The sequence below is a fragment of the Alligator sinensis genome, unplaced genomic scaffold (genome assembly GCF_000455745.1).
Source record: "Alligator sinensis unplaced genomic scaffold, ASM45574v1 scaffold216_1, whole genome shotgun sequence".
Taxonomy (NCBI): domain Eukaryota; kingdom Metazoa; phylum Chordata; order Crocodylia; family Alligatoridae; genus Alligator; species Alligator sinensis.
In genome coordinates, this window is record NW_005841868.1 from 182,430 (window position 1) to 208,678 (window position 26,249).

The following is a 26,249-nucleotide window of genomic DNA, read 5'->3' on the forward strand; positions in this document are numbered from 1 at the left end:
AAATAAATGAGACTTCAGCTATTGACTTCAATGGAAGTAGTCTTCATCAGCTGACTTCAATGGGCATTGTGAGAGCTCAGCAGTTTCCCAGATTGGGCCTAGACTTTTAAAAGGATACATATGTGAAAAAAAAATGAGATTAAACTAGATAGATAGATTTGGGCATGATAGTCAAGAGTTAAAGAGCAAAGAGTTTGACAGGAAGATTGGAAAGTATACCTGCACAGTACACATGTACTGTAAAGGATCTTCCATATTAATAAAGATATATTTTCCCTTCACCTGCCACCTATACAGACAGGACTCATGGCATAGTCTTCTTGCACAAAACATATGAGATGGTTTATGTTTATTTGTACAGGACAGAGTACCCCACAGAATCCTGTCCTCTCCCCAAAGTAGTAGCTTCCTGGGTCTAAATGTTTAACAACTTCCCAGAAGGCGGCGGCATCAATTGCTTTTGTTACAACATGTGCACACAGTTTGCATTATTATTTACTAACTGTATCATGACAAGGGCTATTTCGGTTTGAGACCTTGTGTAGCTCCTTCTGTACCTCATCAATCACATATGCCATGCTTTTGTGACACACTAAGGCAGATTAATGTTGAGAGGGCCAAGTTCTGCTTTGACTGTTATGCCCCTGATTAGTTGGAGCTCCTTAAATCAAGTTACCAAGACTCCCATGGTCAGCAGTGACTAAGCACCCAAAGACCAACAGACAAAAGGTTTCCTACAGAAACCAGGAAGGATTCCCTGGGAGACAGGCCTTTCTTCAGGTGTTCTCAAGATTCCTTAAAGAATACAAAGAACAAAGCCTTCACTTATTCCCATGAAGCCCCAACTAAATCAGTGGTGCTTCAAAAATTTAAACAAGAGCAGGATTCAGACCTGGGGTTTTTCTTTAACTATGACTTGCCTGGTTTGTATAGGTTTCCATCAGGTATTTTGTGTGGACTGAATGTTAAGATTTTGGACACCTAATCTCTTAATGGCTGGATCAAAGCAAACATTGCTAGAGAAGCCTTTTGCCAGAGCTTCCCAGCCAACATTCTCTGTATATACATCTAATGATTTAGTAGAGGGGATGTATTTGTCTAAGCCTTACATTTTTCTGGTATAATTACTATTGTTGAATGCCTCCATTTTTTGACAAGGAGTGTTTTTATCCTCTTTTTAAACACCAGATTAAACTCTGGCCAAGAGCTGTATTTGGAAATGCAGGCATGTTGTATACATTCAAGCATCATTCTTGTTGCATTACAAAGACTGTATGAGCTGGTGGAGATTTCTGTATTTTCCTAATGGGTAGGAAACCTGCACAGTCCCTCTCCACTTTCTGCAGCAACCAAAAGAATTGATTTTGATTAGCTTCATAGTCGCGCCCCTGTAAAGACTAGGGAGTGCTCTCTAAATGAAAAAAAGACCTCATCTTAGGTTTCAGCAGACAGTGGTTGTGCGAGCCAGCAAAGGAGGTTATGAGATCATAGTCTGTATGGAATGCTGCATAATGTGACTGTGAGGAAAGTCTTTATTAATTTTTAAAGCAGCACTCCAATGAGATAGATCCCATAGCATATTGGAACTTCAAATTTCAAGTTAAAAATGCAATATAGCACAGAATAATTATATTCCCCTCTTAAAAAGTCACTAGGCCAAGTGAATTTCTAGTGTGACTCCACTTTTTAAGTCAATGGGGCTAGACTCAGGGTTGAATTTAGCTAAGCATTTCCATTCTTGCTCTTTCTTAAAAATGATTTTTACCACTTAAATATGATGGAGTAGTAGTACATATTTACTAGAGGTTACTAGTGCGTACTCTGTCAGGTTTTTATGGGCCTAAGAACAATGTTACCAGTTGGAACGTGCAAATCAAAAATTGATGGGTTTGTAATGATGAGGTACAACTGATCCACCATGCTTATTGCTCAGGGCTTGCCTACATACAGAAATGATACCAAGTTAACTACATTTTTGCTTAATCAATTTATTTAAATGGTGCAATCCCCTTGCATAGACACTCAGTTTAATTTGGTTTGTTAGAAAATTAAACTAAATTAAGGCAAGCAACTCAAAATCCATTTAAGAATTGCCAGAAAAGGCACTGCATCAATTTAACTAGATTGATTTTGAAACAGATTTAGTTAAATCAATGCAGTTTGTCCATGCAGACCAGGCCTGGGACTCAAAGCATTTTCCATGATCTGCTGCAATTGGAGAACATGACCCAGTACTGCTCCAGCCAGCCTCCTCCTAACATGAGCACAGAAAATACAGCAAGATGCAAATAGGTATGTTCATAAGGGATGCAACAACAAATCCTTCTCTCTTGACAGATCTCTTACCTTGTCCAGAAAGGGCTGATGGGGGAATTGGATAGCATGTTGTACCACTGGGCCTTATTTTTTAGGTTTCTTTATAAACAGCTTTGAGAAAAATTGTAACAAAATAGTCATTTAAAATAAATCCAATTTAAATGTCACAACTAGAGACAGTTAAAATCCAAGTCCTGGGTCCCAACATGGCAAACTTTGGATCATTTTAGATATATAGCTAAACTTCACAGCTAGACCCAATATCTAAGTTTAGACTGAGCCCAACTCCCACAAACCAAATCCACACCCCCCAAAGCAAATCTGACACTGGAGCAACACCAACACCATAGCTCAAGTCTGCACAGAACTGCAAGTTGCTGCTTACCATGTATGTGGTTCACCTTGTTCATCTCATAGTGCAGAACCTTGAAGACATTGGTATGATTATGACCATGTTCATCAAAGTCAAATCCTATTTGAAAGTACAAATAATAGGTGACTTTACCTCCTTCAGTATAGTATCAGGTGCTCTGAATGAAGGAGAGGAACCCTTATGTGTTGTTTCTATGCTCCCCCTCAACCCCCACACCCATGTCCTGGATTGAATTTGCAGGCTCGCTCTCTCCAGACTCCTCTTTATTCACAGCAGAGGGTGTGCACTTGCACTAAGACAAATTCTCATTGTACTCATAGCATTTCCTTCTCTTGCTGGCTTGACTAATGTTGCCTCTGTGCTTGCAAAGATTTGCACCAGCACCTACCCTGAAGTATTCCCAGCTTCAGGTCTTTTGAAAAACAGCATCTTTCAACTAACAGCTGTGGGAAACATAATACAGTAGGAATTTATTGGAACTGAGCAAATACTCTATTGGAGTATATTTCCATCAATATTCATTCAACTGCAGAAGTGCATTTTGATTTAACCATGCTTCTTCAGAGTTTACTTTGAATGGATATTTATGCACTTGAATTTTACCAATTTCTGCATGACAAAGGCAACTTTTCAGATCCCTGCTAGAATATTAGCAAAAGGCCTATTTTAGACTGTATATTAGTCTGTCAAAATCTCAGTTTATACTGTATTATTATTTATAGATGCCATCTGATTTTGCCAGGGGGAGGGGCAAAGCCACATGATTTAAATGCACATAAATATTCATCAGCATTTATTAGCTGGAGAAATTTCCATCATGCCCCAACGTAAATATATTTGAGAATTTCCCAGTCTGCGCCCAGAGTCCTTATTAATAGAAGAACATGATGAAAGTCATTGAATATATTACTACTTTGCCCATTATGCATTCAGTTCTGCTGTTATATGAAAGCTCTTGCAGAGTCACTGTGCAAGTTTCCTCCCTCACCAAAGTGAAGGCAAAGCATGTGCTCACTGCATTTGCAATGAGCTAGCTATCTATGACTTGTTTATAGTTGGACATGGCTTCTCTCTTTTGTAAAAGGAATTTCATACGCTGGAGACTCTTTGTACATATTTATAATGACTTTATTAAAAAAAAAGGTGTTCACTGGGAAAAAGCATTATTTTCATTTTCTCCCTAAAATAGCAAGAATATTTACTTCAATCTCTTTTCACAATCCTACTCCTACTGAAATGGATGGAAGCTTTGATTCCCAATTCCACTGGAGCAGGAGCTGGACCTATTCCCCAGAAGACTCTAAATGCCAAGTTAGAGAAGAATCCTAGCCTCTTCTCCATGGTAGGGACACAGAACTACCATCCCAACTTAAATGACAAAGAATAGCTCAAGGGATTGCTAATGGAATACAAAGCCTATTATCTCCACATTGTCCAATACAAGTAGATAAGGGCCAAAGCCAAAAGCTGTTTAGTGGACCATATACAATGAGCCGATATCTGCCCTGTTCCTAGAAGCACAAGTGCCTACAGCACAAAACACTCATTACATTTGGGATGAATTAATCTCAGAAGAGGTGAAAAACTGGATGGTCTATGCAGACTGAGCAACTATTTTATCCTCTATTATTCCCCTCTATTTGGCACTGGTGAGGCCACATCTGGAGTACTGTGTCCAGTTTTGGGCCTCCCACTACAGAAAGGATGTGGACAAATTGGAAAGGGGGCAATGAAAGTGGTTAGGGGACTGAGGCACATGACTTATGAAGAAAGGCTGAGGGAACTATGCTTATTTAGTCTGGAGATGAGAAGACAGAGGGGATTTAATAGTAGCCTTCAAATACCTGAAGGGTGGTTCCAAAGAAGGATGGAGCTGGACTGTTCTCAGTGGTGGCAGACGACAGAACAAGGAGCAGCAAGTCTCAAGTTGCAGCAAGAGAAATCTTGGTTAGATATTAGGGAAAGTTTAGGTAAGAAAACTCTCTTGCAAGGGTAGTAAAAGCACTGGAATAGGTTATCCAGAAAGGTTGTGGAATCTCCATCCTTCAAGGTTTTTAAGACCCAGCTACACAAAGCCTTGGCTGGGATGATACAGTTGGTGACGGTCCTGCTTTGAGCAGGGGGTTGGGAGTGGATGACCCTCCTGAGGTCCCTTCTAACCCTAATTTTCTAACATACCCCACTCTACCTGTACTGTAGAGAGACAGAGGTTTTCAGTCTCCAGCAGCATCAGGCAACCCCTTTATCTGTTTCTGCAATTATGAGATGGGAAGCTTATAATGGGTGGCATGCTCAGAGCTGTCTGACCTCCCATGAGAGCCTAGTACAATGTAATTGTGCATAAGAGAACCACACATGTATCTGAGACTGGAATCTGGTCCTGAAACAGGAGGAAACAGGGAGATCTGAAGTGAAACAAAAGTGCGGATTAGGATGTTCATGATTTCACACCAAATTAGAGTGCTGTGAGAGAAGCATACATGCACCAAAGGCTCTCACAAGGCTTAGAGGTTTTTTCGTTGAGTGCCAGCATCAAGCCTCACCTCATGTTTTTCCTGAACATTTGAGCAGCAGGAGAGCATTTCAACCTCTAACAAGATACTCACACTCTCTTCCTCTTGCTCATGTTTCCAGCTGGAAGAAAGCAGTCAGTGAAAGTAGGCAAAAGGAACAGGACAAGGAAAGAAAAGAAAAGGATAATTTTGCACCTAGATCTTCCTTTCTCTTCATGACAGTGGAGAAAATGACAAACAAAAAAACCTCAGATTTAATCTCTTATAACAATTTTTGCACCTAAAGACAAGCAAAGAAATAGGTCCTTATAACTGGACCCTGCTTTTAGAACAGCTTTGGAGCAGAAGCACTTGGCATTGACAGAAACATTGAGAAACTGCTGGAGACCGGGGGAGAAGAGGAAGGGAACAGAAGACTTCTGTGCACGCTGATTGGGGTTGTAATTGCACTGTTGATAAAATATGACTATCTTTGTGTATATTTTGGGGATTAGATATGTTTTTGAAAGTCAAATCTGTTATTTTATTGGTTGGATTCATTAATAAGTAAAACTAAAAACTGCTTTGAGATCAAGAATGCAGAAATCCATTCATGTTAAATTCACCTTTGCTTTCTGACAGACTGGTTACCAATTTGCCATTCTACCCAGAATATAGATACCAAGCTGATGTATGCACCAAAATTATACACCAGTTGGCATCTCTGCTGCTTTCCTACAAAAATTAAGGATCCTTCCTTTTGGAGATAGCCAGATGTTTGCTTGGCTTAGTCTCTTCCTTTTCTAAAGAAGCATTTGACAAAGGCTATATCACCATATTTTAATAAAGCTGCTTCTCCTTTCCCTTCCTTCATGTGTATCTTTTAATTCAGGTTTCAGTTACTTTTCCCTCTATGTCTAACTCAGATTCTGCCTCCGTTATTTCTCCTCTGGCTCTGCTTAGCTATTATTTCCAAGGAAATGCTAAGACTAAATCCAGTTGCCATTAACTTCTGTTTGCTTTAATTTTTTCCCCAAGGGGTTTTTATAGCAGGAGGGGAGGAAGACAGCCAATACGTACACACAGCTCTGTTTCCCCCAGGTAGAGTTCTTCCTGATTATCCAGTCAAGTGGGATTGTAACCTTACAGCCATTTCCATAGTAATGAGCATGGAAGATGCCATGACTGCTTAATGAGGCAGTTTCTTAGGGCATTCAGAAAAAGCAAAGATTGTTTAGTGAACGAAAATCTCCAGCTTAAGATGCAGAAGGAAACACACTCCCAAATTATTTGCATCCAAGTGCCACTGTAGCACCACTGACAGACACCATGACTGTGATAGCACTGGCCCTTGCTACTCCAAAATCCAGTAGGACAATAACCTTTTAATAATAAAAACTGTTCTCCCGAAAGAGTCCTTTTCTGAAATTGAGGCAGTTTGTTTTGGCAAGAGGGAGGTTGGGAAGAGGGAAGGTCTGCAATATGACTAAAATGGAGGTTGGAGCCTGAATGCAGGGATTTCATAAGCAAATCCTCAAGTATTATACACCCTGAATTTCACTTTATTTCATAGCAGCTGTCATGAAGGAAGGAGTCATTGACAGTTTCTGTCAGAAGAGCCATCACTGACTGTCACTAGAGAAATATGAATTGTTTGCATGCAGCCTGGCCATGTTCAAATGCATGTCCTAGATGCAAGAGAACATTTAAGAGTACCTGACCTGTAAGACCATCTATGGGCATGTTGAATGAAGCACAAAATAATCCAACTTTGAGTCTGTAACAAGTTGGCAATGTTGTTACGTAACACACCACACTGTGTCAACAGGTATTGATCTTCCTAGGAAAGCACCAGGTGAGTTCTGCCAACTTACTGAGAGAGGTGAGAATGGCTCCCTACCGCGATTCTGAAGTGTTGGCTGAACAGCTCTGAGGAAGGAACCCCAAGAACAGACATGCCCTAAGGAGAAAGGCTGGAGCTGAATGATTGGAAAGCCAGTTGCTAATTTTTTTATAATAAAGGTGAACCCCAGGGAAAGCATGGATTTCACTCTCTGAAATGTGGATTTCATTGAAAGAAACCACGTCCTCAGTGGTCTTGAATTAGGACTGAACTTTTGATCTAGTAAATTCAGACCCAGCAATGGGGCAAATGGTTATGTCTGTCCCAAAAACAGAACTCTGGACAGGATGCTGAAGCAGGGAGTGTCAAATGTTTTTCCAGATGACATACTACTGGCAACATAGCTTTACAAAGCCAGGTCCTGAGAAATCATGGTTTAATGTCAGGAATCCAGTAGCAGCTCTCTTGAGAGGCAGTTGAGGACAGGTTCTTTCGATATTGTAGGCTACATACATGCAATGGGAAACTCTCTTCATGCTTTTCCTACAACAGTAATTTACACTAAAAGGATAGAAAACAGGAGCCAGAATCAGGCAATCTGTACTGTAGAAAGAAAGGTCAAGACACAACCTTAGCCGTAAGTTAGCAGTGAAGAGTGGCAGAAATGGATTCTGACTACAAAGAGGTAACCCACTTGCTGTCAGTCTCTTTAGAAGACTCTTCTTGTTAGCGTTGAATGATGGTCCCTACTTCAGAATTAACAGTATGCTCTCTGGGCTACTGGAGAGTCAGCACTCACCAAAAAAACAAGACAACAAGTCTAATAAAAATTAAAATAAGATTTAGAGACAATAGGTTTCCCAGCCTTTTCTTCTGTTTCCTCATGTGTCACCATGATGAGGTGGGGTTAATATACTTGGAAGTGAGCAGAGGTGGTGCCATCTTTCCAACAGCGCAGGGTTTCTACAGTAACAGAGCGACAGAGGGGACAGGTCTTCTCCCTGTCAAACCATAGACAGAGGCACTCTTCACAAAACACATGCTGTGGAGACAAAGGGACATCATTAAAATGGGCAGAGGTCCAGCTCTGTCATCTATTACACACATGCAATGGGAAAGCCACTGGGGGCACTTTTACACATGCTCCAGGGGTGGATTCCAAGAGCTGCTCTAATTAAATCTGCTCTAGGCCGCAGCTGGAGTACTGCGTCCAGTTTTGGGCTCCACAATTCAAAAAGGATGTGGAGAAGCTTGAGAGAGGCCAGGGAAGAGCCACATGCATGATCAGAGGTCAGGGAAGCAGACCCTACGATGACAGGCTGAGAGCCCTGGGGCTCTTTAGCCTGGAAAAGCGCAGGCTCAGGGGTGATCTGATGGCCACCTACAAGTTTATTAGGGGTGATCACCAGTATCTGGGGGAACGTTTGTTCACCAGAGCGCCCCAAGGGATGACGACTAGGTCGAATGGTCATAAACTACTACAAGACCATTTCAGGCTGGACATAAGGAAGAATTTCTTTACTGTCCGAGCCCCCAAGGTCTGGAACAGCCTGCCACCGGAGGTGGTTCAAGCGCCTACATTGAACACCTTCAAGAGCAAACTGGATGCTTATCTTGCTGGGATCCTATGACCCCAGGTGACTTCCTGCCCTTTGGGCAGGGGGCTGGACTCGATGATCTTCCGAGGTCCCTTCCAGCCCTAATGTCTATGAAATCTATGAAATCGCCGCAGTGTCTTGTTTACCAGTGTCCCTGTACTTTGAAATGGTGGCAGGGGCACTTGAACTAAAGCTCATTCAATGAGCTTTAGTTCAAGCACCCCCAACACCATTTTGAAGCATGGGGATGCTGATACACAAGATGTGGGATGTTGCTAGAGCACAGTAATAACCATGCTCCAGCAGACTTGATTAATTGTTCATGTACAGGCACCCTGGGATAGGAAGCAATGAAACTTTAATGGAAGACAGTGAAAATCTAAATACCTCTCAGTTCCTTTGAATAATAAACCTAAACAATATCAGTACATTAGCCCCACATAAGCAATAATTGGGAGACAACAGCATAGTATAAGGTCTCTATTAAGCAATGGAAACACACACATACATCCCCCAGATATAACTATCATATATAATGGTATCTTTGACTATATCTAAAGAGGGCAGACACTGCAGAGTTCAATTCAAGCTGCTCCTCATATTCCTAACATAAAGGTCACCCACCTCCTAAATATGATGCTTGTTTCAAAGCATGGGGGTGCTACAGCTTTTCAAATAAAAGGTCTCCAGAATTTTTTAATGATACAAAACAATACAGGGTATTTTTTAGGAAAGGCATAATTCATTCAACTGAAGTTTTCTTTTCTGGAAAATTTCAGCCAAAGGCAGAAATTCAGTATGGAGAATTACCACCCACATACTCAATCTGACAAACTGCAATGGGAGAATGGGTTGCCTTCTAAGAAGAGCTGGTCAACCTTAATGACAGACTAATACCAGCTCCTATAAAAATGGATGAAATGCATGGTGGAGAAGTAATGTCATCAGCATTATGCTACCTTATTCACAGGGTGCTGTTCTTAACCTCTGTTCTTTGTACACACAATCTCAGTGCTTTGAAACAGGAAATAAAATAACTTATTTTCAGTAGCAATGGGATGGCTGAAAATCAGATCATACAAGTTTTTCTATTTCTGCGTTTATAATTTTACCCTCCAGTTAATATAAACATAGGGATCACAGAGCTCAACTGTACTCAGCTATCAAGAATTGTTGGGTGTTCGGTTTTGCTGACACACATTCACTGGGAAGAAAACAAAGACCCATGAAGCAACAAAGTGAAATTTAATTCCAAAACTGAAGAGGTTAATTGGTTATGGACTCATATGGGCATTGAGTTTGGCAAATTTAGTGTTCTTACTTGGCACATAAGGATCAGGGGTTCTCTGAATTCTGCTTGGCAAATGGCACAGATATCTCCAGCCTCACTACACTGCTGGCTGGTAGCGCGAACTCCGTAAGTCTGTTAGGGGGAGGGAGAGGGAAGAAAAAAAAACACATCTGTCGTTTAAATTATCTGGTTTGTGCTTGTATATACCATTGCTTTCAGGCCTAGCTTTTCTGACTAGAACCTCCAAAAACCTAAGTGGCTCTTATATCAAAGCAAAGGGAAAGAATGATTCTCTGTGGGGAAAGCACATAATTTGGGAAATCTGGGTTCCATGCCCAGTTTTGTCACTGGTCGGCAACATGACCTTGGGCAAGTCACTCTGCCTCAGCGCTTTCATTTATAGAACAGGGATAATGACATTTAACAAGCTCTGTGGCAGAGGTGGAAGGACTAATTCAACATCATTGCAAAGCACTGCCAACAGGTACTTAGAAAGGGATTTTCAAGAAGTTAGCTATAAAAGCAATAATCATAACAGCAGTTTTCACTCACATATCTCACTGCTCTTTATGATGAAGGTCTCTATCCCCACTGTACAGATGGGGAAAGGGACACAATGTAGAGATGAAATGACCTATCTACGGTCCCAGGGTGAGGGAATCAAGTTGCGACAAAGTACTGTCCTCGCTCTATGTGGCAGAAAAGCCACAGGATCTTAATATTATAAAAGATTATTATAATATTCTTCAGCTATGGTGTTAAGTAATACCATAGTGCTACTGTATATTGCCATGTTTGGGACAATTACTGTACAATACTGCAATACTTATGTATATTAATGTGCTGCATATCAAGGAATGGATGTAATTCAAAGTCTTTCCTTTGTTGATGCACATGTACATACAATCTGAGGCTGACAGCTTTATTAGACTCAAGTGTATTGGGCATAGTATGCAAAGCCACTAATAATCACATCACATTCGGATTTGTAAATCTCTTTCAGGTGAGGGATGCAATAAATCAGCCATGCAACACTCTGCTAATACTGTTGGGAGAGGGCAGGTATTAAGAACTGCTTCCCCACTTAGAAGGGTGGAAGTAGGGTAGTAACTACTCATTACAGCTAGTAGGCAGTGGGTGACTTTTTTGAAAGACTCTGTATACCGGGCAGACAAACTTATAGCACTTTTCCTTCACAATGACATTTCCTGCGTGAACTTGGCAACTACATCTAATGACTTACCTGTGGCGTGCAAAGGACTTTCAGTGCCTTGCGGACACCTCCCAACCGACCACAGATGTCAAAAGACTGCAACAAAGACAAGCAGTTTTAGATGCTGTTTACAGGACTGTAGGAGACACAGTTCTCTAACATGGAAAGCACCAAGGGAACGATCATCTGAAAGGGGGAGTAGAACCCATAGGGAAGTACGAGACTGAGAAACAGTAAAATCAGAAAAAATGTTGTGGTGACCAAGAAAAGAGAAAAAGACGTAAGTTGGAAATGTAGTATGGTAGCATAAAAGAGCCATGTCACTCTGCAAAAAACACATACTCCTTCCCTCCCCCATCTTTGATGTAAATATGTCTGGAATATAACGTTCACTTTTGGACCCTGTGGCAAAAAGTAAAAGTAGTTAAGAGATGAACAAGAAAAAAGGGGACAAGGGAACTGATTTCTGAGAAAAGATTACAGAAAAGATTACTAAATATGTACAGCTTGGCTAAGCTGTGGCAAAGGGGTAGTGTTGGGGAATGGCTAACTCACTACAAATATCTCATGGGAATACATGCTGAATTTAGCATAACAAAAGTAGAGAGAGAAGAGCTATGAAAGGGAAAACTCAGATCCAATATCATTAAATTTCTCTGAAGTTCCTCCATCGGTCAGGGAGACAGAGAAAGCCAAACTGAAAACAACACTAGACAAGATGTGAGAAAAGGACTTGCTGGGGATAGTTCTACATTATCAGGGAGAGCGGCCAAATGACACAACATCTAGCTTGTATGAATATGGAGAGTGGGAGTGCATGGTAAAGACATGACATGTAACGTGAAGGGCTGTGATGGGCAGCTTGCCGTGTCTGCTCACTGAAAAAACTGCAGTCAGACTTGGGGATTTTTTCTTTTGGTTAGTGTTATTAAGTGGGCTCACTGCAGAAAATGTCAGTGAGATCATTGTGCAATAGATGTGGAATCAAATGCAGGGATCAGTAATGCTTCCAGTCAGCACATAAAAGGACTCCAAGGATCCTTCCAGTAATGCTTCTAGTCAGCAACTAGGCTGGAGGCTGCAGACTGCTAAAGATTTTTTAGTTACTGATGCAAAGGTTGGTAGCAGCAGTCTCCCCCACAACCCATTCTTTACTTTTTGCTATCCAACTTCTAACATCTTTCTTTCCTTCTGTTACTCCCCTCATCCTTCAGCACACTGTCTGTTTTGCCTTAACCCCTCTCTCATTCTCTCCTGCTCGGTACTTTATTTGGGTCTCAGCTGGAACCTGATTTTTCCCCAATCATGTGCGTTTCCCCCCACCACCCAGTGAAGTCTATGTTGCAGTCTCCCTGTTTCTGGCAATGGAATTCCTACAGTTTGGTTCTCAAGTAATCAGTGCTGCTCTCTAGTCATCTGGATGGGCAGCTAAAAAACATCAGATACAGTCTAAGGAGCAGGAGACTGGGATGGGCCCAAAGGAGGGTCCCTGCTACAGTGGGAAAAATCCCTGTCATCAGACTAATAAACTAAGCTCTATCAATTTTCCCAACCCACTCAGACCCAAACAATGCCTCCTGTGCCTACACATATTAATATCCAGGACATCTGCATCAGAATTAGACCCTGTGTTTACACTTAGGTCGGGCATAGGCACCATAGTGGCCACTGCCAGCTGCAATATACACAAAAGCCCGTGTGCAGGACCTGCCCTTTGTGCCTTAGAGAGGTGATTCACTCCCAACTAAGCCCTGGATTTCTGCCAAGAGCACAGAAGGTCTGAACTCCAAATTGGCTTTTGTGGTTTTTCTAATGTGGTTTGTGGCTTTGCTAATGTGGACTCCTAGGGGTATATTTTCAGTGTGTCAGGCAAGGAATTAGACTTGCAACTCCTGTGACTGTAAATGGGACCTGTGTACCTAATGTTCCATGCTCTGTGCTGGAAATGTATACCTGCTTCTCCCTCCCCTCATTCACCCCCATCAGGACTTTGAATACTCATACAGTCTCCAACAAAAGTGGAGCCAAAATCCCTAATCTGATTGTCCCAGATCCCCAAATCCTGGATGTGCCAAAAGGCACACTGCAGTGATCTACAGCATGTGCTTTCACAACATCTGATGAAGTGAACTTGGGTTCACAAAAGCTTGTGCTCTACATACACCTTACTTAGTTAGTCTATAAAGGTGCATATCTCCCTGCCTTCTGACTGATTTCAAACTAACACAGCTAACTACCTCATGGATGGCAATATGTTCAGGCAAATAAAATGGACTACAATCACTCTGCACAAGAAACCTGCTCTGTTTTCTGCACAACATCTGATGAAGTAAACTTGGGTTCATGAAAGCTTGTTCTTCGTCTCTCTCACTCACTTTCTCTTGCTTTCTCCTTCTCCTCTCCCATTTAGTTAATCTATAAGGGTGCATATCTACCCTGCCTTCTGATGTTCCTGAATTTACAGCTTCTGGCTTGAATTATACTCCAGTTTACACTGTTTTAATCCCATTGACTTCAGTTGGGTTCCTCCCAAAGTTTCTTTGTCAGAGAATGAGAGGAGAATCAGGTCACATTCTGAAAACTCATTACCTTTTTAACGTGGGACCTGGATCAGAGGCCATGACTAAAGGGTTTCTAGTTTAAAACATACTTCCTGGTAAAAAGGTTGTCAGCATTTTGTATGCTTTCGCAGTACACAGTGCAGACCTGGCTGTCTAATTAATGCAAGATAACAATTTACAAACAATGATAAGACACAAAACTCTAGTGACAGGAGGCAAAGTCTTAAGGTGTCATGCCCTTCCTTCACTCGCACTTCTAAGTCATAGAGGAGGCCAATACATTGTTTGTCTCCTTTTAATTGCGGCTGCTAAGTTATAAACAGGAGAATGTTTCAGGACAACAAATTGCTTCATCAGCCTAGATTGCCATTACACTAATTCAAAAATGAGGCCCTCACACAGTGAAGAAACAAAAACCTATCCCATCAAGAAGAACCACCTGAATCTGGGCTGCTGTCTACAGGCAAAATAAGCCATATACAGATCCCAGAAACAGAGAAAATCCTTTCCCCTTTTTCAAGTGCTGGCCTACTTGCACAAACCACAAGAGATACTGGAAGCCCTATGGTCACCACACGCAAAGCACAGCCATGCCATGGTACAGGAAATATATAAAGAATCACTTGGGTTCCCTCCGGTCAGTGACTGTCAATACCACCAGTGAACAGGGAAACTACCCACCACCCTGAGACATGCAACAGTTCAGACAATCCAGTAGAAGCAGAGCAAAGGAAACAGGAGCATGACGCATGAGATGGGGGACTGCAGTAGGACTGAATCTATGCCTAGTTCAACTTCCAATCTACTGTGACCTGCAGGCAAGTAAGTCTCCATGACTCTGTTTATCCTTGTGACTTTCTTTGTTCATCATGTCTATTTAGGCTTTAATTTCTTCACATCACAAACTCACTTACTATGTTAATAAAAACCCTGACAATAACTGGATCCTGACCTTGGCAATAAACCTCTAGACACTACTATAACAGAACTGAATTATAAGCAGGAGCCTTTCTGGACCTGATAGAGTTAGGTCTTGTCATCAAAGGAAAGCTGTTTTGGCCTAACTAAACACAGTTTCTGTTAAATTCATGCAGCCCCTTTATATGGACAAGCTTGTTTTGGTTTAAGACTATCCATGAATGAAGTCTGCACTGAATTAATTGAAACTAGTGAGGCTGAAAACAAGGCTTTAGACTGAGAATTCAACCTTTTTTGAGCAAACTAATGGAAAAGCACCAAAATTAGTCTTCAGTAACACCCATCCACTACTACAGTGCTGGAACTTGGCTGGAAGTGGTCCAACCTGGTACATGAAATGGAAATAGCATTACTTCATTCAATGGATACTTACTTTAAATGTATGAGGACCAAAGGGAAAGGACGTCTATTATTAGTGTCCTCTGGTTTATTTAGTACCATTGGTCACAATATAGCATTAGTGTATCTCAAAAAAGGAAGAGGGATTAATGAGAAAAATACTGGGCTAACTGCAATCTTTACTCCAATGCTATGTAACTTCTTTTTTGTTATGAAACTATTACAAGTTTCTCAGGACCCTAGGTTGTCCTCCATCCTCTTCTAATGCTGGTTATACAAAGCGACTTCAGGAAAATGGTGATGCATTACTGACTCAAAAACAATCTGTTGGAAACCTGTGTCTATGCCTCTCATCTCCACTGCCAAGAGTTCTATAACACAATCTCAGTGTCTGGCCAAGATCAGCTAGTGGATGAATACAATTGACTGGGGCGGAATCCACACAAAGCAAAGATGATAATAAGAGGAAGAAGAGATCTGGTCACTACAACAAAGTCTGTGAACACCAACCATCTGTCATCCCACAACCATCAAATGGATTCATGACTTAGATGGTCTAGGCCTGGGACTTTTGACCAACCAGCTGGGACTGGCCTATGGAATCCAGGACCATCTCAGCCAAACCAGGACATATGGTAAGTCTATATATTGGACTCCTTGATTAGGGAAAGGTTATTCTTGTAAATGGAGTCCTGCCAAGAAGAAAGGGAAACCCCAGGAAGCTTCTCATCTGGACAGTATCCATTAGGATTAGGTTGGGTGTGCCAGTTTCAGTCTGCAGGGGTGCTAACCTAGCATCTTTCATAAAACTATATGAATAATAGTTTTTGCTCTACCAGCACCAGTACAAACTCCCTGCAAACAAACAACTGGGAATGAGCATAAGGATAAAAGGAAGAAAGCTGGTAGAGAGATTCAGGCTCTGTCCTGAGACTCAGAAGACCTAGGTTCAGTTCCCTGATTCATACAGACCTCATGAGAGATACTGGGCAAGTCATTTAGCTTCAGACTTCCCCACTGATTTCAATGGGAAATCAATGACAATTATGTGCCTAAATACTTTGGAGGATGCATACTTTAAATCTCACAGCCTCTGTATCTAGGAAGTGGGGTAACAGCACTTCTGTAGCATGAATTGAACTAATGTAGCTGATGTTAACATAAAGTGTAATAGTAGTAAAATGTAACCATGTTAGTCTTGTCCTGTAAGCAACTTAAAAACTCCATTTTGTGTCCTTCTGCTTGACATAAGTGAATGAACTCTGTATAGCCTTTATGTATGAGTGTGTGTAAAAGGGTAAATGGTGAGAGAATGGCATAGAGACAGGAAAAAAAGATTTAACTGTTTATGTAAGCAACAAGGCGCCAAATGTAAGCTACCAGTCAGTAAACTAATTAATGAATGGCTGAAGAATCTCTTTTAGGCCTAGGGCACAAAGAAGATAACAAGGAGAAGGAATGTACCCATCCTGCCAGACTGGCAGCAAGAACACTGCAAGGCTAAGATAAATTAAGACAAAAGAAAAGCAACTGCAAAAACAGAAGCCGAGTATGGAAAAACCCCAAAGCACTGAAACAAAGGATGCCAATCCCTATAAAAGAACACTTTGAGAATGCCAAGTTGGGTGAGTCTCTTTCTCTACTGCTGATTCATTGGAGCACAGATGCATCTGTTCACCCCGATCCAGCTGTTATCTTCAAATCATCATCATCTACTCAATAAGCCCGGGTTGGCCACCCTGGGCTGATATTGAGCAACTATTGCTGGTAACTATATCTGGTGTATGTGTAGATGGAATGGTTGTTTTGTGTATGTGTATGCCTGTGTGTAATGATGTTTATGATGATTTGTGTGTGTTTGTATGAATGGTGTGTCTGAACCTCTATGTCTATGTCTATGTCACGTAATCAATAAACGCGGCACCTTGCCTTATCCCCACCTTTATAAAGTCTCGCTCGTGATTTGAGCAATTGGCAATTTGGGTAACACTTCTCTATCTCACAGGGATAGTGGGTAGAAAAAACACATTATAGTCTTATGTGCATAGATGTGACAATCCAAGGGTGGGATTTAAAGGTTTTTTTTGTGGTTTTTTTTAATTTACTTTTTGGAACATAGAAACAAAGATTCAGGAATCAGGATGCCTTGTGTAATTAATTCACCATGCATGGCCTCACCTTGCAGAGACTATACAGTATGATCAGGATGCCCCCTAAGAAGTAACTGCCGGATGGATCATCTCCCATGATGTATTTGTACCACAACTGGATGGGAACAAGGGAGCGGAACAGCTGGCTCACTTCTTCAATAACCAAATAAAACTTTCCCTGCAAAAAATGAAATTACACAAGTTACTGTCAGCCAGGACTCAAGAGAAGAGAAAGATGCATACATAAAAGCATCATTCCATTGTTACCTTGTGCTCCTTCTGTTTGTTTTATCCATCTGTTACCTATAGTCTTACATTTGGTTTATAAACTTTTCAAGGAAGGTAGTCTTCCTTTTATGTTTGCTGGAGTACCTAGCAAAGAGGGCCCCAGTCTATATGCAATACTGTACTGCAAACAACCACCATGGCTAATACATAAGAAAGGAGTCCAGAACATGTCTGTTTCCCCATCCCCTCTGGGCTGCAAATGCAAAAATGCAAACATATGAACAGCTATGGATCCCCGGCAATTTACTGGAGAACCATAGTCAATCTAGTTCCAAAGCCCCAATCTTGCTTTCTAGTAGTCCCCTCTTTGTAGGGTGGCACTAGTCCTCAAATATGTACTTTGAAACACAAGGCTGGTTCTGAAATATGAACTGTGGTTTCGGAGTTTCTAATTCTCCCTTGAGTCTTATGGAAAAGAAAGGGTTAGTCCAATAAATATATCTGCTCAATACATACTCATTTACTTACAGACCTGTATCCCACGCCCTTTTAAAGCTTTCACTGGTACAATCTTTCTATACTGGCGATTGCTCTAGGTTTGAAACCATTTGTTCTTGTGAGGGACACCATCAAGGTTCCATCATTTACCTCTTGGTTTATAGTGATTTTGGGAGGTTACAGTGGAAACATATTTTCTTACATACTGGGTGCATCTACATGGGACGCTTATTGAGCATTAACCTAATAACACTGTGCAGCAGCATGCCGGGCAAGAACCCTGCTAATATGTTACTGTGAAGTGTTATTAGGCTAATGCACAGTAAGCGCCACAAAATAACCATGCGCCATTTAGTTAGTACTTCATTAGGCAAATACTAAACTAAACACGCAGTAACTAAGGCGCATTAATGAATGTGCAGACATACCCATTGTCTATTACTCCAAAGCAGCCAGAGCCAGTACTGAGAAGCTGGCCTTAGGTACAGGATCTAATTTTCAAATTTGACAGAAATCTCTTTATGGTTTTTTTGCTTGTCTAAAAGAAAAAACTGATGTCAGGGTAATGGGGTTCGATGGAGGTCAGAAACATAAACCAACAGTACAGTTACAGTCGTGTTACTTGGCATAAAAGATTTATATTTTCAGATGTCAAGATTTTTTAATTGATAAGGGCAAGAAGGGGAGGGAAAAATTCCCCTAGAATTCTGCTGTGTGTTACCACTGAAACTCTGTCACTGATGATGTCATTGCAGGTCACGGTCATTAAATAGCCATCGATGAGGCGTGGAGGAGGAAATAAGTCCTCTGCAGTCTGGGAGGAAAGCAGCAGCCAGCGCACCCTCCCTCTGGGTCTCAGAGATGAGATCACTCAGCAGGCTGTCCTGCTGCACTGAACAAATCGAATCCTTCAGAGAGCTCTGGCATTCTCATGATCTCATACCCCCCTTGAGACAGTGAGTGAGGTCACACCAGCAGTTGCTAAAGGACTTGGGTTTTTTTTCCCCTCCCCCAGCCCCTCCTCCCTTTAATCCCATGAGGCATCACATAGCAAAAATGTAACAGCAACAATCTGGAAGCCTAAATGCAAGCAATTTATTAAATTAGCATGAAGAGTTCTCTAACAAGACTCATGCTTCAATACAATCATCGTTTATTTCATAAGCCCCCGTGACAGAGGGTCGCAGTTTGCTAATGACTACTCTTGTCACTTCCTTCCTTTCACACAGGCAGCTTTCCACCCTCCCTCTTACCAAACCCTGATGAAAGCAAACAGCAAGCCAAATGCACTGCAAACACTTAAAGCAAGCACCTTACCGACTCACCTCTTTATTCCTTTCTCCCATCAGGCTCTTTCATACAAACCTGCATCCCTAACAGATTGTGCTGGTACAAATCTATGCTCATTAGCATGAGAAGGGACATCTGAAACCTTTGGATGATCAAGAGTTTGTAATCAGTTCTATAAAGCTGGGTGCTGGCCAGGTCTAAATTTAAGCTCCTTCAGCATTTTTGAGCTTCACAGAAGTAAAGAACAAGACAAGGTGCTGGGAAGGTGGATACAGGGCACAAAAGCAGCCAAGTGAGCTTTAAAAAGGGTATAAAGACACAGAAAGAGGTAGAGTTGTGTAGAGGCACCTGCATTTAGTGAGAGGATTCTGGCTCTGTAAACCAGAGCGCTTCCATTCCTACAAAGGTTAGAAACACTAATGCAATACCAGAGTCAATACCCCTGGGCTAGTACATGCAATAGGTTTTACTGGTAACTGTAGGACTTGAAGGCTTCTTGGCAGTTAGAAACACATGAACAGCCCCAAAACCACAGAACTGAGAGGCTGAAATCAACACACACCATCCTAACTGAACTGCAGTACTAGTATGGCCATTCAAGAGAGGCAGCAAACAGGGTAGATTTGCCCCTTATAGACTAACTAAATAAACAGGGCATAGGTTTTCAAAGGCAGTGTCTTGCTTCATCAGATGCTATGAAGGGACTGTAGGAAGCAGAGCTGCTAAACAGAAAACAGTTATTAGAAAAGAAAGGGTCAGTAAGCAGAAGGAAAACAGAGGGGGCCCAGCTGGGAGAAGCAAGGTAGGTAGGAGAGAGAAAAAGAAAGCAGTTAATCCACTGAGGGACAGAGAGGTTATAAAAGCTAATGCAGGTAATGGGATCAAAATCCGCAGTCTGTGGATGATTTCTTTTCCGCAATTTCTTGTTCAAGTTCATTTGTAAAGTTTTGTTGTCTAAGAACAGCTACTCTGAGGTCAGTGATGGAATATCCAGGGAGATTAAAGTGCTCTGCTGCGTCTTTTTCTGAACTTGATGTTGGATAGGTGTTCATTTATTCTTACTTGTAGCTCTGTCCAGTGTAGATGAGAGACAGGCACTGTAAGCAGAGGTGATGGCATAAATGACATTGGTAGAGGAGCAGGTGAATAAACCTCTGATGTTAAAAGCCATGCTATTTGGTCCAGTGATGATGTGGTCTGTTGTTGAGGGGGCACAACTGGCATCTGGGTCTGGAGCCTTGGTGAGAATAAGAGATTAGTAGTCTGTTGCTGAAGAGATGCCACTGGAAGTTGGAGGGCTGTCTGTAAGCCAGGACATGTTTGTTCCCTTAGCTACCCTTAGACAGTTGTCATTTTCTAGGGGTGCTTGAAGGTGATTAATGATGTGTCTGAGGTGTTCAAGCTGGGCGCTGTAGGTGACAACCAAAGGGATTCTCTTTGTCACTGTCTTGGGGTTGGTACTGTAACAGGTCAGAGCATGGTCTGAGTTTGGCTCTGTTGATTTGAACGGCTAGAGTTTTAGAATTCTATTGTAAGTGTAGGAATCCTTGCCCCAGATCTTCAAGGTGTGCATCCCGGTCACTGGGATCAGAGCAGATGTCGTTGTAACATACAGTTTGGCTGTAGACAATGGATGGCACGGGAAATTGTGAACTTGAACAGGAAACTGGGGCATAAGAAATCATCCACAAATGGAATATATTAAGTATGGTCTAAACCAAGACTATGGATTCTTATCCCACTACCTGGATGAGCTTTTGTAACCTCTCTATCCTCAGTGGGTTAACTGCTTTGTTTTTCTCTCTCCTATCTACCTTACTCAAAGAAGACCAAAGTGATGTTTTAACCTGGCATGGCACAACCCCCCAGGAACCACACGTCTCAGTTAAAGGCCAACAACTGTCGATGGTCGACAGGTTTGTCTATCTAGGCAGCACACTCTTCCGTGCTGTCCACATCAATGACAGACTCTGTAAGTCGGTCTGAGACTGCAAAGGCATTGGAACGTTAATGAAATTGAAGGTATACAAAGCCATAATTCTCCCAACCCTCCTCTATGCCTGCAAAACCTGGACTGTCTACTAGCGTCATGTCAAGAAAATAAACCACTTCCACCTGTGCTGCCTGCAAAAGATACTAAAGATCAGGTGGCAGGACACGATTCTGGACACTGAGGTGCTCGGAAGATCAGCTCTCCCCAGCATTCGCACTCTACTGAAACTGGTGCAGCTAAGATGGGCCGGCCACCTTTCAAGAATGCTTGACACACCTGCCGAAGAAAATCTTCTAGGGCAAACTGTCAAATGGAGTATGCTCTCACGGTGCACCAAAGAAGTGGTATTAGAAAAGAAAGGTGTCCCTAAAGAGTTTTGGCATCAACCCAGGGTTGTGGGAGCAAATTGCTTGTGACCATCCATCCCGGAGGTCATCAATCCAGAACAGAACATTGGCCTTCGAACAGCAATGCACAGCAGAAGCAATAAAGAAATGCATGGCCAGGAAAACAAAAACCTCTTGTACCCAGTCCTCATAACTTTCCTGCCCCTGTTGCAGCAGATTGTTCAAGGCAAAGATTGGGCTTATAAATCACCTACACACCCACGCAATCTAGCTTCCACCCCCTCCTTTTTCTCTTTTTTTCCCCTTTTCTCCCTCCCTGTTTCTTTCCCATTTCTTCCCCCCACCCCCACTGGATGCGGTTGTCTTCACCCCCAGAGGACAACAACACATCTACTTTGCCTGTCCCAGCAGTGCCCCTCCTTTCTGCTCCTGCTTCCTTATCCTTTGTATTCTAATCTAATCATGACTTTCTATTTAAAAGCTCTGCTTCCTACAGTTCCTTCATAATATCTGATGAAGTAAGCCACGGCTTACAAAAGCTTATGCATCTATGATTTAGTTAGTCTATAAGGTGGAAACCTACTCTGCCTTCTGCTTGACTTCAGACAAACACAGTTAACTACCTCTCCATTCAAGAGAAGGCAGCCATCAAATACAATCATGAAGTTGTAGGAGGTGATCACAACCATGCAGAATGCAACTACAAAGAGAGCTAAATATGAAAGGAAACAGTCACGCTATTTAACATCACCACAACAAAGCTAGAAGTGTTCTATTGTAGAGGCTGGCAATACAGAGCCTGTACCCATTACATATCACAACCCTCAGGCCTCTAGGAGAGCAATCTACAAGGCTGTCCCTTTAAAACTCAGAAGTGTCTCAAAAAGATAAAGCACACTTGCAAAGGAATAAGCCTTAAAGCAGGGAGAATTTTCTCTTTGCAAGCATATATTCTCCTATGACCTTAGTGGCAAATTTCTAATGTCTATAACTTATAATCAACACTGTCTGTTATTAAAGTTGTTTGATGCTTTCCATCATACAGCTCTACTTTCAGTTACTTAAAAAAACTTGGGAAAATTTTAACTACTCGGGTTGAAAGTTTTCATACCAGTTGTCTGCTATCAGTGGATTTTTTTAAGTTTCAGGTAAAATGATTCACCCGCTTCTGATAACAATATTAAGGGAAATATATATATTTCTGCTGTACACACATGATCCTCGCACAATAAGCAAGCATGTTTCAGCCCAGCACTGCAGGAGCTAAGGACTTCACCTGATGCTGCAGCTCTCAGCAGTGGGACAAGATGTCTGCCTCTCCCATGCTCTCAAAATCTCTGCTGCTGTTTTCCAGGTGGGTGGAGGCAAATGCCTGTCTAGAGTGTAGGAGCCTGGGTGGAGTGAAGAGAAACCGGGACTGGGAACTAGAAGACTGGATGAAGATAAGCTACGGAGATTGGGACTGGTTGGACAAGGATCCTCCAACCTCTCCAGGAAAAGGATGACCATCTCAAAGTAGCCATGGGAGACAAACTGGTCCTGGCTTACAGGTAGCCCCTCAACCTCAAGAGGCATCTTCTAGCAACAAGCTACCTAACTTTCAGTCTCAACAAGGCATCAGGCCTTGCAACAGACCCAAATGCCTTCTGTGCCCATCTCATCACTGGATCAAGTAACATGGATTATAACATCCAAGTTTCACCGCCTTGGAACTCCACCAGTGTCACATGCAGTATTACCTGCTTACAGTGCCCCCTGTTGTCTACATTGGACAGATTGGGCAATCCCTGTGTGACAGAATGAGTGAACACTACTCTGACATTAGCTGCAGAAAGACACACAAGCCTGTGGCAGAACGTTTTAACTTGCCTCCCCCCATGCCCCACACTCCATTGCTGACCTGAAGGTGGCTGTTCTCAGACAGCAAATTTTTAAAAATCAATTTGAACAGGAAATTACAGAACAAACAATTATCCACAGACTGGATTATGTGAAGTATGGTTCAAACAGGGACTATGGAGTATAAATACTTTTGCCCACAAAAAAATATTATTGCTGATAACTATCAGTTAGCTCATGAGTGCAAATGGCAGAGGGCTACAAATGGGATCAAACCCTACTGAGAAACTCTTTGAATGCTGATCCCTGGCAAAGCTTCTGGTATTTCACATTGCTTTAAAAAAAATCTCTAGAAGTTATTCACCAAAATCAACATTACAAGACCTTAATGTTAAGTCAGAAGTTACAAAATACTGGAATTAAGGTGGTCTGTGCAATCTTAATTTGCCCTGCCTTGTGTGTATGCATTCTGGTACAGTCTTTAATGACACAATCGCATACTATTTTTTCCCCAAAACCACTGGCTTCACACGGTGCACAGAATGGAAGGAGTTCATTAAACAAGCAACTATTCAAGATGTAGATTTATGTTTACTGTTCAATACGTGAATTATATTTTACTGCAGACCATTCAAAACCTGGTCTGAATGAAGAATGATTAATTGCCTCATGTGTTTTTATATGGCAATGTCATTACAGTATGAGATCCTCACAAAATTTATATTCGCATCTCCCTTGTGGAGTGAAGGGCTGCTGTTATCCTATTTTATATATGGGCAACTGAGGCACAGAAAGATCTAGCACAAAACTGCCCAATGCACATATGCAAGGGGTCCGAACTGGTCCTGGCTTACAGGCAGCCCCTCAACCTCAAGAGGTAAGCAACCAGAATTTAAGTAGGCAACCAGGATTTTGGCATTCCTTAACTTCTGAGTGCTCAGTGTAGCAACCTTATGGTCTTTTTCATGTGTGCAAGGAGCAAAGAGAGAGAGACAAAGACAGAATGGGTTTGGCAGAACAGAATTAAATTGGAATGCAAGAAAAGTGATGGAAATAGCAATGAGACAACTGTAAGTTATGATTAGCACCCAAGAGAAGTTCCAAGTCTCACTTTCTCAGTTGCCAGCAGTATTAAGATGTATCATGAAAGATGAGGATGCTGAAGAAACCTGCTAGAATTCAGATCACAAGACAGCAGGGAGCCAAGCTCTAAGGAGAAGATTTCTGGCCATTTTGCCAGAGCAGGGAAAGATGTGGATTGGGCAGATAGAACAGTAAGTATGGCTAATATGTAAAAGTTGGTGAAAGCTTTGTGCAGACTAACAATAAATGATTACAACGAGAGATTGAATTATTAATTGCAGTCGACACGAACCCCTTGCTGGCCCTCTGCCTAGACAACGGGAGTTAAATGAGCTCAGCACTTTTTAAAGTTAGACCCCAGATATCTCACGTTGGGGAGCCTAATACATAAGGTATCCAAGATCAATGCCCACATGGCATCAGTGATTCTCCAAAGGTGGCGTAGTGAGTTTGACCACACAAGCAGGAAACAGAGATTTCCCTGACTCCCAGTTCTGTGTTTGGACAACTCTGTCCTCTAAGAAAGGAAAAAATATGAGGGAAGAATGGTAGACAAGATTCTTTGAGTAAATCCGGTATCTTTTATTAGACCAACTCAAATAGTTGGAAAAATTCTTCTTAGCAAGCTTTCAGGCACAAACATCCTTCGTCAGGCTGAGGAAGCATCTGCAGATCCTCCGCCTTATGACGAGTGAGGAAAGCTTGCTAAGAAGAATTTTTCCAACTATTTGAGTTGGTCTAATAAATGATATTGGATTACCCAAAGAACCTTGTCTGCCTATGTCCTTAGACCAATACGGCTACAGCCTACACCCCTGAAACAGGGAAGGATGGTGTAACCCCAAACTCTGGTTCAACACTGGTCAGGCCACAGTTGGAGCACTGTGTCTAGTTCTGGGCACTGCACTCCAGGAGGGATGTGCACAGCATTGAGAGGGTCCAGAGGAGGGCCACTGGCATGGTCGGGGGCAGCAGGGTAGGCCCTATAAGGAGAGGCTAAGGGACCTGAACCTGTTCAGCCTCCACAAGAGAAGGCTGAGAGGGGATCTGGTGGCCATCTAGAAACTTACCAGGGGGGACCAGCAGGGACTGGGAGAGTCCCTGTTCCCCCGAGCACTACCAGGAGTAACTAGGAATAATGGCCACAAGTTGATTGAGAGTAGGTTCAGGCTAGACATCAGGAGGCACTACTTCACAATCAGGGCAGCTAGGATCTGGAACCAACTTCCAAGAAAAGTGGTGCTCACTCCTACCCTGGGGGTCTTCAAAAAGAGGCTAGATAATCACCTCGCTGGGGTCGTTTGACCCCAGTACTCTTTCCTGCCCATGGCAGGGGGTTGGACTTGATGATCTGCTCAGGTCCCTTCCGACCCTACAAACTATGAAACTGGAGTTGCCAGTCAAATGTGGTGTCTGATCCAGAAGTCACAGCAACTGCATAATGACCTGTGAACATGAAACTAGAGCTCCATGTAGCCAGATTACAGTTGTCTGACACATGTCTGTTTCACAGAAAAGCTACTGCTGTTACTTGAGCTCTGATGGGGCATGCTGTAATAGTGGTAGGCAGGCATACTTTTGCTGTCTCATAGCATTTCCTTACATCACCTCGATGGAGGTTGTTTTGCATTTCATTTTTGGTACTACAGCTACAGAAAAGCCTGGGCATAACTTAAATCATTATGTCCTCTGTATGTGAAATGTCAGAACATGTCCAAAATGTAGAGAGATGGCTCTATCCCAGATGAAAACAATTCCAGGAATAAGGTGGGAACCTGAATCTGCTGGTTCAGGTGGAACTCTATGACCACCTTCAG

The 26,249-nt window shown here is 42.2% G+C and overlaps 1 protein-coding gene across 14 annotated transcripts in view; it reads right to left on the reverse strand.

Moving 5' to 3' along the window:
• Nucleotides 1–19: 19 nt before the first annotated feature.
• Nucleotides 20–26,249, reverse strand: part of RNFT2 (ring finger protein, transmembrane 2) — a 54,422-nt gene continuing 28,192 nt past the window's right edge. For all 14 annotated transcript variants that reach the window (XM_025192982.1, XM_025192974.1, XM_025192998.1 and 11 more), the window contains 4 exons: nucleotides 17,183–17,332; nucleotides 11,157–11,222; nucleotides 9,944–10,045; nucleotides 20–8,066 (listed from right to left, as the gene is read on the reverse strand). In XM_025192982.1, the coding sequence (XP_025048767.1) occupies nucleotides 7,932–8,066; nucleotides 9,944–10,045; nucleotides 11,157–11,222; nucleotides 17,183–17,332 (453 nt within the window). In that variant the 3' untranslated portion in view covers nucleotides 20–7,931. The remainder of the gene's footprint in view (nucleotides 8,067–9,943; nucleotides 10,046–11,156; nucleotides 11,223–17,182; nucleotides 17,333–26,249) is intronic.